This window comes from Suricata suricatta, chromosome 16 (genome assembly GCF_006229205.1).
Source record: "Suricata suricatta isolate VVHF042 chromosome 16, meerkat_22Aug2017_6uvM2_HiC, whole genome shotgun sequence".
Taxonomy (NCBI): Eukaryota; Metazoa; Chordata; class Mammalia; order Carnivora; family Herpestidae; genus Suricata; species Suricata suricatta.
In genome coordinates, this window is record NC_043715.1 from 48,147,837 (window position 1) to 48,164,176 (window position 16,340).

The following is a 16,340-nucleotide window of genomic DNA, read 5'->3' on the forward strand; positions in this document are numbered from 1 at the left end:
CAGAAGCTGTCACCTCCCCTGCGCCGGAAGCTGTATGGAGACCAGCGGACCCCCAGACCCAAAGAGAGTAGCATAGAAACGGCCCCCCAACAGCAGTCTCAGTAGAGCACAGCCCCACCCCCATCCCCCGCGCTGACAGAGCAGGCAGGGCGCTGTCACTCAATTGGCAGAAGCCACCCAGGAGCAGAAGACAAGGGGCCTTGATGAGGCAGCTCAGAGAAGGCAGCCCTTCGAGAAGCAGAGCAGGGCCGAGGAGGTGCGAGGACGGATGTGCGGCTTCCCTGAGTAGAATGTGCTTCGCAGGGGTCGCTGGAGGGAGGAAGGGAGATCATCCGGGTTCAGTGTCAGAACAGTACCTGGCCCAGCGGAGGTGCCCAGTGGGCGCTCCCCTGATTCCCACCTCATCTCTGTCATCACAGTGGTCAGCTCTCAAGCCACCAGTTCCGGCAGGGCTACCCCGTGGGGGCGGCGTCTGGCCCTCGGTCCCATTTGCTCCCTCTGCTCTCTCCTCTCTTCCCGCCTCCTCCAAGGTATCCTGATCGCATCCTGCACCTGCTCTGCCTCCTTGGAGCCGCCCTCCCCTACGTCTCCAGACCCCTTGACCGCAGTGGCCAGGGCCTGCCTGCCTGTCCCTGAGGGCCCCAATGGCCTTCTTCCCCCTTCTTGGTTCCGGAAGCACAAGACCCGGCTGGAAACCATGATCTACCCCCATCAGGGCCTCCCGGCACCCGGCCACACTGCCGGCCCGGAGACGCTGGACACCAGCGGCGACCTGATCGAAGCTGGAGACACAGCGGTGGAAGGTGGCAGGGGTGAGTGGGCCCCGAGTGGGACTGAGTTCCCAGTGGTGAGAGCAGCACTACCAAGGCTGGAGGGGTGAAGAGAGACCCAGAAAAGCGTGGGGAAGTGTGAGCAGAGCCGTGCAGAGGGCGCGGGCCATGTGAGGCCACAGGCTTGTCGGTGTGGCTGGCGGCCCAAGGGGCTGACCGTGCAGGGCCTTGTAAGGCCTCACAAGGAACCTCGGACTTACACTCAGCACAACACTTCCCAACGCTGATTGTCATGCCTGCGTCAAGTCCTTTTCAGGTGTCTTCTGTGCCCTGCGTGGTGCTGGGCTCGTGGGTGCGGAGATCCGAGGAGACAGAATGGGAGGCAGGAAGGGCTCCCCAGGGGAAGGGCCCTCTGAGCTGGGATGTGTAGGTGGAGCCCCCGCTCACCCAGTGAAGAGGAAATGCCACTGCAGAGACACCCCCCCCCCCCGCCCCGAGGGAATACCAAACAGGCAGGAAGGAAGGGCTTCAAGTTACTGAGAATTCACTAAGTACCAAACACAGAGGATTTCACAACCACCGAAGAAAGCAGATGCTCCAAGCACCCGCCCTGTTGCGCAGGTCGGGAACTGAGGCCTAGAGAGGTGATGTCAATAGTCTGTGGTCACCCAGTAGCAAAAGGCCAAGCTGGGATTCCATGTGACCCTCGGGGATGCTGGAGTTTATCTCCTTCCACACGCCTCCTCAGCCTAGCAACATCCCGCTGGGAACCCACCTCTGTGTGGACGGATTTGGACCTCCCCTCAGAAAATTTATTTTGTTTTTATTTATATAGTTTTTGTTTTTGTTTTTATTTTTGAGAGAGAGACAGCACGAGCAGGGGAGGGTCAGAGAGAGAGGGAGATACAGAATCCAAAACAGGCTCCAGGCTCTGAGCTAGCTGTCAGCACAGAGCCTGATGCAGGGCTCAAACCCACGAACTGTGAGATCATGACCTGAGCCGAAGCCGGATGCTTAACCGACTGAGCCACCCAGGCGCCCCACCCCCCAACAAATTTAAAGGCTGCCTCCATCCGTCCATCTGCATTTCTGTGATTCGAAAATCCAGCTCTTCTCCTTTTTTTTTTTTAAAGTCTATTTATTTATTTGGAGAGAGACAGAGACAGAGACAGCATGAGCAGGGGAGGGGCAGAGAGAAAGGATCCCAAGCAGGCTCCACACGTACCAGCCACATGTCCTTGAAAAGTGACTTCCCATCTCTGTCCATCAGTGTCCTCACCTGTCATATGGATAATGACAGGGGTACGTGGGGGGCTCAGTCAGTTAAGCACCTGATTTCGGCTCAGGTCATGATCTCATGTTCCTGGGTTCCAGTCCCACATCGGGCTCTGTCCTGACAGCTCAGAGCCTGGAGCCTGCTTCCAATTCTGTGTGTCCCTCTCCCTCTACCCATCCCTCACCTGCACTCTGTCTCTCTCTCTCTCTCTTTCTCTCTCAAAAATAAATAAATATTTAAAAAATATTTTTAATGGAGCCATGCAGAACCTGATGGGGTTGTTGTGAGGATTTAAACATGTAAATCCGGTGGTTTTCAGGCTTTTTTCTATCATGACCCACGGCAAGAACCAACTCCGCATCGTGACCCATGTGTACGTGTACACACCCCGCAGGTAGCTGAAAGACACGTGCCATAACAATTATCGCCATGAGTAATGCATTTGGACATTTTCTATTATATTTCATGTCACCTTTCAAAGGCCGACTACAACCTTCCAAAGGGTTGGGCCTGGATGGGTCTCACTCACCGTGACTTAACCTCGCGCTAAGAATGGTGTTTGGCTCCTGGTAAGAGCCACATCTGGGCAGCTGTTACACTCATTCTCCTTTCTATACCCGACAATGGGCTCTTTCTCCTCCTGCTCAGACGCCGCCTCCTCCAGGAAGCCTTCCCTGAGTTCTCTGGTTGAGCTGAACTTCTTGTCACTTTCTCATATTGCACTGAAATTGGAAAGCAGTTCAGTGTGGAGGCTCCTGGGACTCACCATGACACCAGATTTCCCAGGTTCAAATACGAGCTGTGTCTCTCTCTCTGACCATGAAGCCTGGGCCTACGAATCCCTGGACCTCAAGTCTTTAACCTGGACAAAAAAAAAAAACCATGGCAGGAAAACTATTGTGCAGATTATATATGCCCCGTCTCTGCAGTTCCCCGCAGCCAGAGGCCTCCAGGACTCCTTTCTCTCTCTCTCTCTCTCTGTCTCTCTCTGTCTCTGTCTCTCTCTGTCTCTGCAATGCCTCAGCCAATCCCGGGTGCCCCGCTGCAAACTAGTCCAGAATGCAGCCACTCTTCCCAGCCCCTCAGAGTTGCCGGGGCCAGCTGAGGGCGGGGCAGCGGGGATATTTATTTACCGGCCCGTGTCAGTCAGGCTGCCCTTGCCCTCGGAGGTGTCCATTTCCCAACACGGCGCCCTCCTTTCTCCTCGGGTGGAACAGGCTCTCGGCAGCCACAGGGAAAGTGCTCAGGCAACAGACGTGGGCTGGGGGATGGAAGCGGTGAGGGGGAGGGGCTCGGGGGGCGGGGCCCAACAGATCTGCTATTCCCTGTGTCTGGAGCAACACTGGGCACAGATCAGGAACTCCAAACACATCTGTAGATGGATGGATGGATGGATGGGTGGATGGATGGATGGATAGATGGATGAGTGAATGGATGAATGAGTGAATGGATGAATGAGTGAATGGATGAATGAATGAATGCCTCCACACCCAGCCTCCTCGAGCGATCCCCATCCATGTGGCCTCGCTCCCTGTTTACACAGCCAGTTCCAACGGGGTGATGCTGCTGACCTTCCCCAGTGCCGTCAGGGGCGTGATCCAGAGCGACCTCAACTACTCGGTGGTCCTGGAGTGTTTGGCGTCTTACATCACCCCCAAACCCACGATGCACTGGACCTTCGAGGGGAAGCCCTACGACACCGGGAAAATGCTGATCATCCGGAGCCTGTCCTCGGAGCATCTGGGCTCCTACATGTGCATTGCCAAGAACAGCCTGGGAGAATACGCCTCCACACCCGTGACGCTCTCCCTGCCGCGTGAGTCCCCCATCCCCGCCCCAGACTTCGGCCTCCTGGCCGCCTATGGAGCTGTCCACTTGAATCACCTTAGTAGCCGAGATGTCATCCTGTCCTCCCATCTGCCCACAGCCTGGGGATTATTAGCCCATTTTACAGAAGAAAGAGAGGAACTCTAACAAAAAGCCCAGCTGGGGATCTGGGGCCAGCCATCTAGGCCCCGGCTCCAGCGGCTGGCTGTCTGGGGGAACTTGACCTCTCTGAGTCTCAGCACCCACCCGTGAAAAACTCCAGGCGATCACAAGCGGTTCTGAGCGTGGGCTTTGGAATCAGAATCCTGGCTCACCATCTTCTAGCTGTGTGACTCTGGACCAGTGCCTTGCCTTCTCTGTGCCTCAGTGTCCCCGCCTGCAAATTGAGAATATACTAGTACCCACCCCAAAGGGTACTCATGAGCATTCAGTGAGGAAGCAAGTGAACAGCTCGAGATAATAGTGCCCAGCGCTCCTGAACTCTAGCGAGCGCTCAGTAAACGTGAGCGAATGTCACCACTACAAGGAGCGTGTTGTGAATTTTGTCACTATTACCGAGGACCCGGGGTAGCAATAACGAAAACAGCTCCCTGGGATCAGGAAAGCGGTAGGGCCGCTGGTCAAACCTGGTTCCGTTCCTGCCTCTGCGCCTTCCTGGGCAGGTGACTTCGGAGAAGTGGCCTCCCTCCTCTGCGTCTCTCTCTGTGTCACCGGGTGGCAGTGGAAGCCTCTGCAAGACTGTTTTAAGGAGCGGAAATAACATGTGAATGCGGCCAGCAGAACACCTGTTAGAGACAGGCTTCAGAGCCTTGCTGACTCAGCCCACGGAGCACATGACTCTTGATCTTGGAGTCACGAGTTCCAGCCCCACCCTGGGCGTGGAGCCTGCTTAAAAAAAGAAAGAAAAGCAGGTGCTTTAAATAGCAGCTTTCCTCATGAATATTATTTTTCTTGCACTTATGCACGCAAGTGGCTCGGGGTGAGCTAGAATGAAGCAGAGGACCCGGTCAGCGGAGCGGCGGGGGAGGGATTTGGGCGTCAGGAGCCACATGAGCAAAGGTCCAGAGCACTGAAAGGGGGGGGGCGGTCCTGTAGGAGCTCAGGATTTGGTTTTTGGGTGATTCGTTGAGAGAAACAAAAAAAGGTTTCACTCTTCCAGCAGCCGGTGACTCTGATATGCTCACTGAGAATGATAGTACTTCCAAGGTCCCCGTCACTCATTCATCAGCTATTCAGAAGATGTTTATTGGTCCGCCTACTACGGGACCAGCCCATGCTGGGTGGTGCTGGGGACGTGCTGGTGATGGACACAGCCCTGGCCCTGTCCCCAAAGAGTAATGTTTGAGTGGGGGACATCCCAGTGGGGGACAGACCTGTCCCCAAACAGTAGTGACCAGAGTGGGTGAGGCCGGGGTGGGGGAAGCCAAGGGATGTGGGACCCAATGGGGCACCTGACCCAGCAAGGTGGTCAGGGAGGGCTTCCTGGAGGAGGGGACATCTGAGCTGATACTAGGATACATAGGAATCATCCAGGCCAAAGTGCGGCCGGGGGGGCGGAATAGCATGAACGGCATTCTAGGGGCACAAAGGCCTGGAAGTAGGAGAGAGAGGTGAGCTTAGAAACTTGAGCAGAGTATAAAGGTGGAGGGAGAGATGAGGCTCGCTAGCTGACGGGCACTCGAAGGCCAAAATGAGAGGCGCTTGCCCCCAAGTCCTGGGGAAGCCACAGCAAGGTTCTGAGCCGGGGAGGAACAGGGTCACGTTCCGTGTGGCAGGGAGGTCAGCGGGAGTGGGGAGACAGAGGCAGCAGAGCCAGGAGGAGGCTGGAGTGGAGATCGGAGGGCGGGGCGGAGGGGGTAGACGGAAGACACACTTGGGATGAAAAAGTGCGAGGCAGGGGTGTGTGGAGAAAGGATGGCTCTTCCAGCCTCACCCCTTTTCGGTCCCCAGAAGACGACGTGGGACCCACAGAGGCTGAGCCCATCGAGCCTGACCCCGTCCTGTCCGTGTCCGGAGGAGCTGCCATCGCCCTCCTCTTGGCTGCAAACATGGGGGGCGCGATTCTGATAGGAAGTGTGAGCTTCACCATCGTCCAGAGCCTAAGGTGTGTCCTGTCCTTCACCCCCGTCTGCCTCCTAATGTCCACTCAGCGCCCCCAGACACAGAGCTCACTCTGCTCCCGATGTCCACTCAGCTCCCCCGAGACACAGAGCTCACTCTGCAGCAAGAGAGAAGCCCCACCAATAGCCTCACCCACGAAGCTTTAGGCTCAGAGAGGATACTGACCCCTGATGCGCCCACCCTCGGTGACACTCGGGGGACAAAGAGACCGAAGACAATTCTGGAGCTGGTCTGCCTTGGTCCGAATCCCAGCCCTGTTACTCACCCAGTGAGGCCATGGGCAAGTCGCACCCCCCGTCTGCGCCTCAGTTTGCCCATCTGCAAAATGGGGGTGGGGGTGAGAACAGCAGCCCCTGCTGCATGGGTCTCTCGTGAGGATTGAACAAGCTGGTAGTTCTAGAGCGTTTACCACTGTGCCTGGGTATATGGTAAGCGCCATGCGCACTCCTTCTGCACGCACCGATTGCTCACTGTTCCAGGCACTGGGGCAGCCGTGGGAATAGTGGTAGAAAGCCCCCGCCCCCACGAACTCGCCACATAGTCAGAGACACCAGCAGGTCACATGATGACAGAGCGTGTTGGACAATGAGGTGCGCTAAGCCACGGAGTAAGGCCAGGGTGGAGGTGGGGCACAATTTAACTATGTCAGCGAAGTCCTCCCTGAGAAAGTGACATCTGAGCAAGGACACTGAGCAAAGGAGGGAGGGGTCCGTGGATGTCTGGCCAAAGGGCATACCTGGGGGTGGGGGGACAGCCCATGCAAAGGCCCTGAGGCAGGCCCTGAGGCATGGCCCAGCGGCAGCAGAGAGGCCAGCGTGCCTGGAATGTGAGGAAAAAGAGGCAGGGCGTGAGATCAGAGAGGGAAAGGAGGCTGGTGTGGACAGACGGTCGAAGGACCTGTGGGCCATGTAAGGACTTGGCTTTTGTTCTGTGTGACATGAGAGCAGTGGAAGGTTCCAGCAAAGAGGGACAGGATCTGCCTTACATCTGACTTGCATGTCAGTCCTCGATGTGCTAGCTCTGATTCTAATGCTACAGGATCTTACGATTATGTGCCTGCTGAACATTATTCTTTTTAATTTCCACAAGAGCTCGGCAGATGGGGTTGGGGGTGTCAGATGGGAAAGAGGATCTTGGTTTTGTTCGAGAGGAAACCCAGGCCCAGAGAGGAGTGACTAGGCCCAGCCCCGCAGCTGGAGAGGAGGGATTCGAACCTGGAAAGCTGCCTCACCCCCGGCCCTCGCCCCTCCCCTACACTGCCTCTTTCCTGCCATAACAGTACAAGCCTTCTTAGCTTGGGTACTGAACACCGACAGGGTTTGCAAAGGCCTTGTGGGTCAGCCAGGAGAGGCTGGGGCCAGGTCTCTAGTCCATGAGTTCCGTGCAGGGGTGTGGGGAAGGGGGGGCCAGGCTGCTGCCTGAACCCCCTGCATCGTGCTCATCCCTGGAGCAACTAGAACTTCCCGGGCCCTGGGGAAGCACCAGGAGCTTTCAGGTCCCAGCTTCTCCAGGGAACGGCTCCGGTCTTGGCCTCATTTTCCAAATGAGTCAACCGAAGCTCAGAGAAACTCCTCAACCTGCCCAAGGACGCACAGCTGACCCTGCACCAGACCCAGATCCAAATCCAAAACCACCTTCTTAGAGGGGAAGGATGAGAAATCTAGTCTCTGCCTCTGTGAGTGGGCGGGAGGCGTCCCTTCCTGCCCACCCCCACCCCCACCATTTTGGCCAAGACCTGTGATGACAGGCCGATGCTGACGTCAGCCAGAAGGAACCGGCTTCTTCCAAACAGCTTCAGCCTTAGACATGAGGTCCTGAGGACAAGCCTGGCTGTCCTGACCCTCTCAGTGGGGGAGGGGCAGTCCTCGGGAAAGAGGGGTAGGGACTGAGGGGAAGCCCCACACTTGTCTACTGCACCTGCCAAGGGCAAGAGGGACCCCTGTATTTGTAGCTAAGGCCATGGGCCCTGAAGCCAGGACACTCGGGTGCGTCCCAGCTCTGCCATTCGCTAGCTGGGGGAACTTTGAGTGACACCTTTAAGCCCCCTCCTGCGCCATCTGTAAAACAAGGCCAGTGGTAATGCCTCCCTCAGAGGGGACGGGTGTGGATTACATGAAGCCGTGGGAGTAGGCACTGCAAATCGGGCCTGGGGCACGGGACGTAATGTCAGCCATATCGGTGATGACAATGATGATTGTGGCGCTCCATTGCAGGGCTAGCCAACGAGGACGGCGGATGTGCTGCTGAGGCGGGCACCTGTCTGTCAGCCCGCGAGGTGATGCCAGGAAGGGCCACAAGGGCATCCTGGCGCTGCGGAAAAGACGAAGTTACTGGGGGCTCCCGATGAGCCCTCCTCCCTCCTGGTCATTGGCCCGTGGGATGCTCTCATCTTGTGAGAGTCCGGGAGATGGCTTTTCTCTCCTCTGTCCAACTAGCAGCATCCCATCTGCCCAGCTCGCCAAATCCCAGGACGCCACCGACACAAGTAGCCTGGATTTCCTAAAACTCGTGGGCTGTAAGCAAAAGATGCTCACGTAAGTGGCTCAATAAAAACGAAAAGACAAGGGCGCCTAGATGGCTCGGTCAGTTGGGCATCCGACTTCGGCTCAGTCATGATCTCAGGGTCCACGGGTTGGAGCCTGGAGCCTGCTTCAGATTCTGTGTCTCCCTCTTTCTGCCCCTCCCCACTCAGGCTCACTCTCTCTCTCTCTCTCTCAAAAATAAACAAACATTAAAAAAAAAAAACAGGACAAATTTAATGTAAGGATCCAAGAAGACCAAAAAAAAAAAAATCCAAGGGTGTATCAGTTAGCACTTGCTGTGTAACAAACTACTCCCCTTGCTGAAATTTAATGGCTTGAAACAACAGCCATGGATTTAGCTTTCAATGCTGAGGGTTATCAGTGTGGGCTGGGTGAGGCTGGGCAGGTTTTCCCTCTCTGCTGGGCCCACTCCCATTTCTGCGATGAAGTGACAGTTACCCGGGGGCTGTCTGGACTAGGACCGGTTGTCTGGGACAACTAACCTGTCCTCCACGTGATCTGTCATCCTGTAGCAGGCAGACCCAAGCTTGTTCACATGACAGAGGCAGGATTCCAGGAGTGAGAGCAGCGGGGTGATGCCTCTGAAGGCCTAGATTAAGAATGGCACTTCCCTGGGGCACCTGGGGGGCTCAGTCGGTTAAGCGTCCAACTTTGGCTCAAGTCATGATCTCACAGTTCATGAGTTCCAGCCCCGTGTCAGGCTCTGTGCTGACAGCTCAGAGCCTGGAGCCTGCTTCAGATTAGGTGTCTCCCTCTCCCTCTCCCCCCTACCCCCCGAGCTGTGCAGTCTCTCAAAAATGAATAAATATTTTTTTTTAATTTTTAAATAAAAAATAGGGGAACCAGGATGGCTCAGTTGGTTAAGCAGCCAACTTTGGCTAAGGTCATGATCTCGTAGTTCATGAGTTTGAGCCCCGCATCAGGCTCTGCACTGACAGCTTGGAACCTGGAGTCTGCTTCAGATTCTATGTCTCCCTCTCTTTCTGCCCCTCTCAAATTTAAATATACACTTAGAAAAAATGAGAGCGGATCCTGGGTGGCTTATGTCTTAAGAGGGATTCTATGGGGCACCTGGGTGGCTCAGTTGGTTAAGCATCTAACTTTGGCTCAGGTCATGATCTCACAGTCTGTGGGTTCCAGCTCCACGTCAGGCTCTGTGCTGACAGCTCAGAGCCTGGAGCTGCTTGGGATTCTGAGTCTCTCTCTGTCTCTGACCCTTCCCTACTCATGCTGTCAATCTCTCTCTCTCTCTCTCTCTCTCTCTCTCTCTCTCTCTCTCCCTCTCCCTCTCCCTCTCAAAATAAATAAAACATTTAGAATGTTTTTTTCTGAGAGACATAGAGAGACAGTGTGAGCAGGGGAGGGTCAGAGAGAGAGGAAGATACGGAATCTGAAGCAGGCTCCAGGCTCTGAGCTGGCTGTCAGCACAGAGCCTGACGTGGGGATCGAACCCATGAACCGTGAGATCTGGCTGGGTTTCAGCGGTGACACCACGGCCACCAGCTTCACTGGCCAGGGTCCAGCTGTCCTCTGGCCAACGCTGTGGCAAGACTGCCCCCTCGCCCGTTGGAACAGCTGAGAATCAGTGTCCGGTCCCTCCCCACCCATAAAAATAAAACTGTGCAAATTTCCTCAAAGAGACTGCTGACCACACCGTTGTGAATTCAGTCCCCTGGATGAACGTGGTCACAGCCGTGCTCCGCTCTATACGACCTAACCTCATTGTGTCATGAGATATTTATTGGTGTGAATATTTAATACTCATCCCACCCAACATAGCAGGATCTGCATCCCTTATGCAGTGTGTGTGGCAAGCCTTGCCTCCGCACACTCGCCGTGGAAACCGGAAAACAGGACAAACCACACATTTCTGATTTACCAACAACACTGACAAACGGGTGCCTGGAAACTCCGTGGAGCCATCCAACTGGCCCTGTCTTAAAAATTCTCAGGGTTGGGGCGCCTGGGGGGCTCAGTCGGTTAAGCGTCCGGCTTCGGCTCAGGTCATGATCTCGCAGTTCGTGGGTTCGAGCCCCGCATTGGGCACTGTGCTGACAGCTCGGAGCCTGGAGCTGCTTCGGGTTCTGTGTCTCCCTCTCTCTCTGCCCCTCCCCTGCTCTCACTGTCTCTGTCTCTCAAAAATAAATAAAAACCATAAAAAATTAAAAAAAAATATCTCTGGGTTCTTTGTACATAAAGGAAGACACAGCTTTGTCTTACTTACGCCGCTGTTGTTTTAGGGTTTTTTCCTGGCAGTCGGTCTAAAACCAATGAATACATCTAACCCAAAGCTTTAACCCATAAAGTCAAAGGTTTAGGTGACACTTCGCAAAACAAAGCTTGCATGACAAGGAGGGAGCCTGTGACCACACGGAGGGGTGGACGAATTGGGCCACAGTGAAATACGAGCCACGAACAAGCAAAATGCTATCCCACATCCCCGCCTCACCCCAGGCGGAGTTGTGGGTGGAAAGAAAGAGATGCTAGATAAGAAAACAGAATCTTGGGGCGCCTGGTGGCTCAGTCAGCTGAACATCCAACTTTGGCTCAGGTCAGGATCTCATGGTGCGTGGGTTCGAGCCCCATGTCGGGCTCTGTGCTGACAGCTCAGAGCCTGGAGCCTGCTTTGAATTCTGTGTCTCCCTCTCTCTCTCTCTCTGCCCCTCCCCTGCTTGCACTCTCTTTCTCTTTCTCAAAAAGAAACATACAAAAAAATTTTTTAAGAGAAAAGAAAAGGAAAGAAAGAAAAGAAAACTGGGTGAGACCTGGGTGGCTCAGTGGGTTAAGCATCCAACTTCAGCTCAGGTCATGATCTCCTAGTTCATGAGTTCAAGCCCTGCATCAGACTCTGCTAACAGCTCGGAGTCTGGAGCCTGCTTCAGATTCTCTCTCTCGCTCTCTCTCAAAAATGAATGTTAAAAAATTTTTCTAGAAAAAGAAAGAAAACTGAGAATCCTGAGCCCATCTGCTTATTCTGTGACTGTACAGACATCACACATTGGGGATCCAGGTAGAAGACAAACAAAACAAAAACAAAACCTGGAACTTTCCTCCTCCATCCAGGCATCACACATCTAGGCAGCCGTCTGGGCTGTGACGTGCTTGAGGACCACAGGCAGACGCCAAAGGGGAAGATGTGGGAGAGGGGAGACAGGATTTCCAGCCGTAACGTCTGGCCGCCATTCCTCTCCACAAAAGACTCTTATTTCTCACATCCGTTTTGCCAGGTGGCAGGCAAAACTGCTGAGTTCTGGGAACCCACCCACGCTCTCCAGGATGAAGGATCTGTGTGAGGACTGATGTCTCTGGGCGCCTGGAATGGAGGGGTGACCGTGGGTCCGTATTTGGGCCCCACGCCTATCAGCAATGAGTCCTGCCCTCCTCCCTGAAGGGGGCTGAAGGCATCTACTTCCAGTTCAAGACCTGCCCCAAATACACCGGGATCCACCATGACAGAGACGCAGCAAGATTCCTAGATGACTTTAATAATATCTCATTCCTTGATTCACCCGGCGAATATTTACGCGGCACCTTCTGTGTGGCAGGCAGTCTAGATGCTGGACAGACAGACATGGTCTCCGCCCTACAGAGCTCACAGCCTCCACCTCTAAAACCCAAACCTCCAGCCCGTTCTGTTGTCTAAGTCTTCAACCCTCCCTGCTTACCCTCCCCATCTCTTTCCTCTTGTGAACACACCCAAACTCGCTTCCTCAAGCTCTCAAGCTCTCTCTCTCTCTCTCACACACACACACACACACACACACAGAACTTCATGCGTAATTTTTCTCTAAATTCCAGTATTGACAGAAGCCATGGTTGTCCACGCTACAATGGAAAAGAGGAAGAACAGACAATAATCAGAGATCAAATAATCGATAAAGACGTTCATTCATGCGTTCATAGAGCTCTCTGGCCAATAACCAGGGCCCCAGGGCCCACCAGGCAGCTGCGCTCTGGGAGGGCTTCCTGGAGAAGGGGTCAGCTCTGCTGGAGAACGCAACCAGAGCCTTAACAGGAGCGACCATGTCTGTCGAAGGTGATATTTATGCTAAAGGGCTTCAATGCACCATTTCTGCTTATCAACTCAAACCCTAGAAAGGGGATGCCTTTCTTAGCTCTGTTTTAGGAATGCGGAAATGGAAGTGTCACTACCCTGGGCCCTGCCTCCAAGGAACTTACAGCCTCCGGCAGTGACACAGCTGTCCCTAGAGAGTGACAACTCAGAGTGGGCTGGGACAGGGAAGCCAAGGGGGCTCAGGGACCCCAGTGGAGGGATTTCCTGGCAGCGGAAATGTGTCCCAGCATGGAGGTGACCAAATGCAGTTGAGTTCCAAGGACTGCAAGGAGTTCGGTCTGGCTGATGGGTAAACAGGAGAGGAACTGACAGCGAGCTGAGGCCGGATAGCGGAGGAGCTGCGCTCTGGACTTTGTCCTCTGCCTGCCTGGGGCTTGGGCTCCGATGAGTCACCAGGGGTAGAAGAAGGCAGGCTGGAGAGGTCGGTCTCATTTCCTTCCTGGGGCCATGAGAGGCCTGGGGGATTTGGAAGGGGGGAGAGAGGGAACGAGGGTGGAGAGGCAGCACTACACCCCTGCCCCGCAGTAGATGTGGGGCGGGGGTGGGGCGAGGGGAGAAAGAGGAAATGCCCAGGCCGGTAGCCAGCCCGCTCCTGGGGAAGGACGGGCCTCCAGTGGTTGTAGGGGGGTTTCTTTCCAGCATTTTCCTGCCGAGCCTCAGAGTACAGAAGGCGAACATCCTGCCCCAGGACACCACTAACAGTCTCTGCCATTTGCGAAGCACCTAAATAAATTACGTTCTTAACCCTCTGACTTGTTTTCCAATACCTTCGTGAACCATTGCCACTTTGATCCCCTATTTTAGGGGTGAGAAAGAGGAAGCAAGAGAATTGATCCAGGTTGATGATCGCCAACTATTAATTGGTGAAACCAGAAATTGAACCAAAGGAGTCACACTCCGGAGCCCCCTGTCCCTCCGCTGCCTTCCTTCTCCTGGCTCCTTCTCCCTCCCCCACCCTTCCGGTCTCCCCTCCCCACCTTCTCTGCACCCCTCCCTCCCACCCAGCCGCCAGGTCCCTGCATCCCGTGCCTCAGGAACTTTTAGAAGCTTCAGTTCACTGCCTGGGGGACCCCCAGCGAGTTCCTCCAAAACCACAATTGCGCATGCCCCTCTGGCCCAACACCTTAGCTTCTCGGAAGGCAAGGAACCGATTCCATCATGCAGGAGCGAAATGGTGTGGACTTGGCTGTGCGCCCTCGCCTTGGGCAAACCATCGGAAATACCCGACGGCCCAGGCGCTGAGGATGGGTTCAAAGCTGATGGCCAGTTTGTTCCCTCAGAGAATGACAGAAGGAGGGTGGTGTAGAGACCCCAGTCTGCCCTCAGGGCTCACAGGTTGTGGGGGGGGGGGTCACGGGAGGGGCTGTCTCTTGTCCCAACACACCCATTCCAACTGGCAACAAACAGCCCCCCCATCACGTCCTCACCCAGGTTCATCCAGACCTGAAAACAAGATATTTTATTTAATTCAGCGATTTCGACAGCATGGCGCTTTAGGCCTTCCCAAGTATATTGACCCACTTGTTTTGCAAGGGGGCAGGGGGAAATACAGGAAAACCAGCCCCTGAAGGCCCTCCCCCTCCTACAGCCCCATCCCTGAGACCCTCCCTCTTCCTGACCCCATCTCTGACTCCATCCCTAACCTTCACCTCACCCCTAACTCTTGGCTCTGCCTCCACAGCGCTTTTGAGCCTCAGCGACCGAGAGCCAGTATCATTCTCTGTACATGAATTTGTTTAGGATCAGGGCTCTTATGCCTTTTTTTTTTTAATGTTTATTTTTGAGAGAGAGAGAGAGCACTTGAGAACATGAGTGGGGGAGGGGCTGAGAGCGAGGGAGACACAGAATCTGAACCAGGCTCCAGGCTTCGCGCTGTCAGCACAGAGCCGGATGCGGGGCTCGAACTCATGAACTGAACCATGAGATCATGACCAGAGCTGAAGTTGGATACTTAAGCAACTGAGCCACCCAGAAGCCCCTTTCATGGCTTGTTTTGAGACAGAGCTCCGTTCCTGCCAAGGAGGGGTCAGCTGTCCCATGGAGAAGAAGGGGGGCAGATGATGAGGTGGGCCCCAAATCTGAAGCCCAAACATCTGTGGAGGAGAGGCAGCCTCTGGCCATCTGAAATGGGCGGCTGCTGGAGCTGCAGTGGCTGGGCAGCCCTGGAGGAGGGGGAACCCCGGAGGGTGTCGGCATGTCCCGAAGAGGAAGGTAGCAGCAGGCCACAGGTTTCAGATTCAGAGATAACTCAGTACCCCAGAACAAGGGTTCCAGAAAATTCAGAGATTTCCCAGACACCAGCTTCCATGTTTCCATTCAGATATTCACCTACAAGCCAGGATGACAGGCCCCAGAGTCTGAGGCCCCCGCCCACATCCACGCACCATGTGTGGGCGCCGGGTCCAAGTCAAAGAGGTCAGTGGGAGACAGAACCCTCCAAAGTGGCCAAAGCCCAAAAGGGGAATGGTCCAGAAAGATATGAGGGTGTCACAGAATAACGGTCGGAGCTGCTAGAGGGCCTGGGGAGGCCCACAGCCAGGACGGGCACAGCTAGGGACCAGGCGGCCCCCAGCTCTGGGTCTGGGCATAGGACTCTCTGGGTCTCTCTGTCAGCCCGCGGTCCTCTCCCATCTCACCCTGGCTGTGCATGTGCTGGCCTCTCATCTCACGGTGTCTCTCTTCTTCTGTCCCTTGCTGTCTGTTTCTCTCTCTCTCCCCACCTCCCGGCCTCTGTGCCTCCCTCTGTTTCTCTCTCTCTCTCTTTCTCATCCTTCTCCCTGTTGTATGTGGCTCTATAATCATTATCCCCACCGGACGTGATGGTGTTCTCTGTATTCATCCGTTAACATCTGTTTCCCTCCAGTAGAAAGCAGGCTTTGCAAAGATTTTTGTCTGTATTATTGCCTGATTCAATATATATGTTGGCGGCGGGGGGGTGGGGCACCTGGGGGCTCAATAGTTAAGCATCCGACTCTTGATCTCAGCTCAGGTCACAATCTCATGGTCCGTGAGATCGAGTCCCGAAGGTGGCTCTTGCTGCTGGTGCACAGCCTGCTTGGAATTCTCTCTCTCCCTCTCTCTGCCCCTCCACTGCTCACGCACACACAGACATACACACTCTCTCTTTCTCTCTCAAAATAAATCAACTTTAAGAAATTATAAAATAAATCTATGTTGAATGAAGAATAAGTGAATCATCATTCTCACCAACATTACTATTGAATGATAACCGTAAAACAATGATACTAGTTATTCTTATAGTTGCTGTGTATTGAGTACAAGCGATAGTACGAGGAATCGGGCTGAAAAACAGTTGCTTATTTAAACCTTACAAACCCTCCTGGGGTACTCTTATCATGCCCATTTTTCGGATGAGGAAACTGAGGCCCCAAGAGGAGAAGCAGCTGGCCCAATATGAGCCCAGACCTTATCTGGCTCCAAAGTCCGGAGGGTTCGGGCCTGGGGGTTAAAAATTTGGAGTGTGGTGCCAACTGCAGGTTGGAATCTCAGCTGGGGCACTCAGCCACTCGACCTTTAAAAAATGAAAGAAGTCAGGGGTCCCTGGGTGGCTCAGTCAGTGAAGCACCTGACTTCAGCTCAGGTCCTGATCTTGTGCTGAGCTCAGAGCCTGGAGCCTGATTCAGATTCTCTCTCTCTGCCCCTCCCCCATTCTCTCTATCTCAAAAATAAATAAACCTTTTTTTAAAAATTAGAAAAAGAAAAGAAAA

General features: G+C 54.4%; 1 protein-coding gene across 1 annotated transcript in view; it reads left to right on the forward strand.

The window, feature by feature from the left end:
• Positions 1-8,567, forward strand: part of IGSF23 (immunoglobulin superfamily member 23) — a 14,926-nt gene extending 6,359 nt beyond the window's left edge. Inside the window, exons 2-5 of the mRNA XM_029926360.1 lie at positions 531-812; positions 3,590-3,862; positions 5,824-5,977; positions 8,208-8,567. Of these exons, the coding sequence (XP_029782220.1) occupies positions 531-812; positions 3,590-3,862; positions 5,824-5,977; positions 8,208-8,241 (743 nt within the window). The 3' untranslated portion in view covers positions 8,242-8,567. The remainder of the gene's footprint in view (positions 1-530; positions 813-3,589; positions 3,863-5,823; positions 5,978-8,207) is intronic.
• The last annotated feature ends 7,773 nt before the right edge of the window (positions 8,568-16,340 follow it).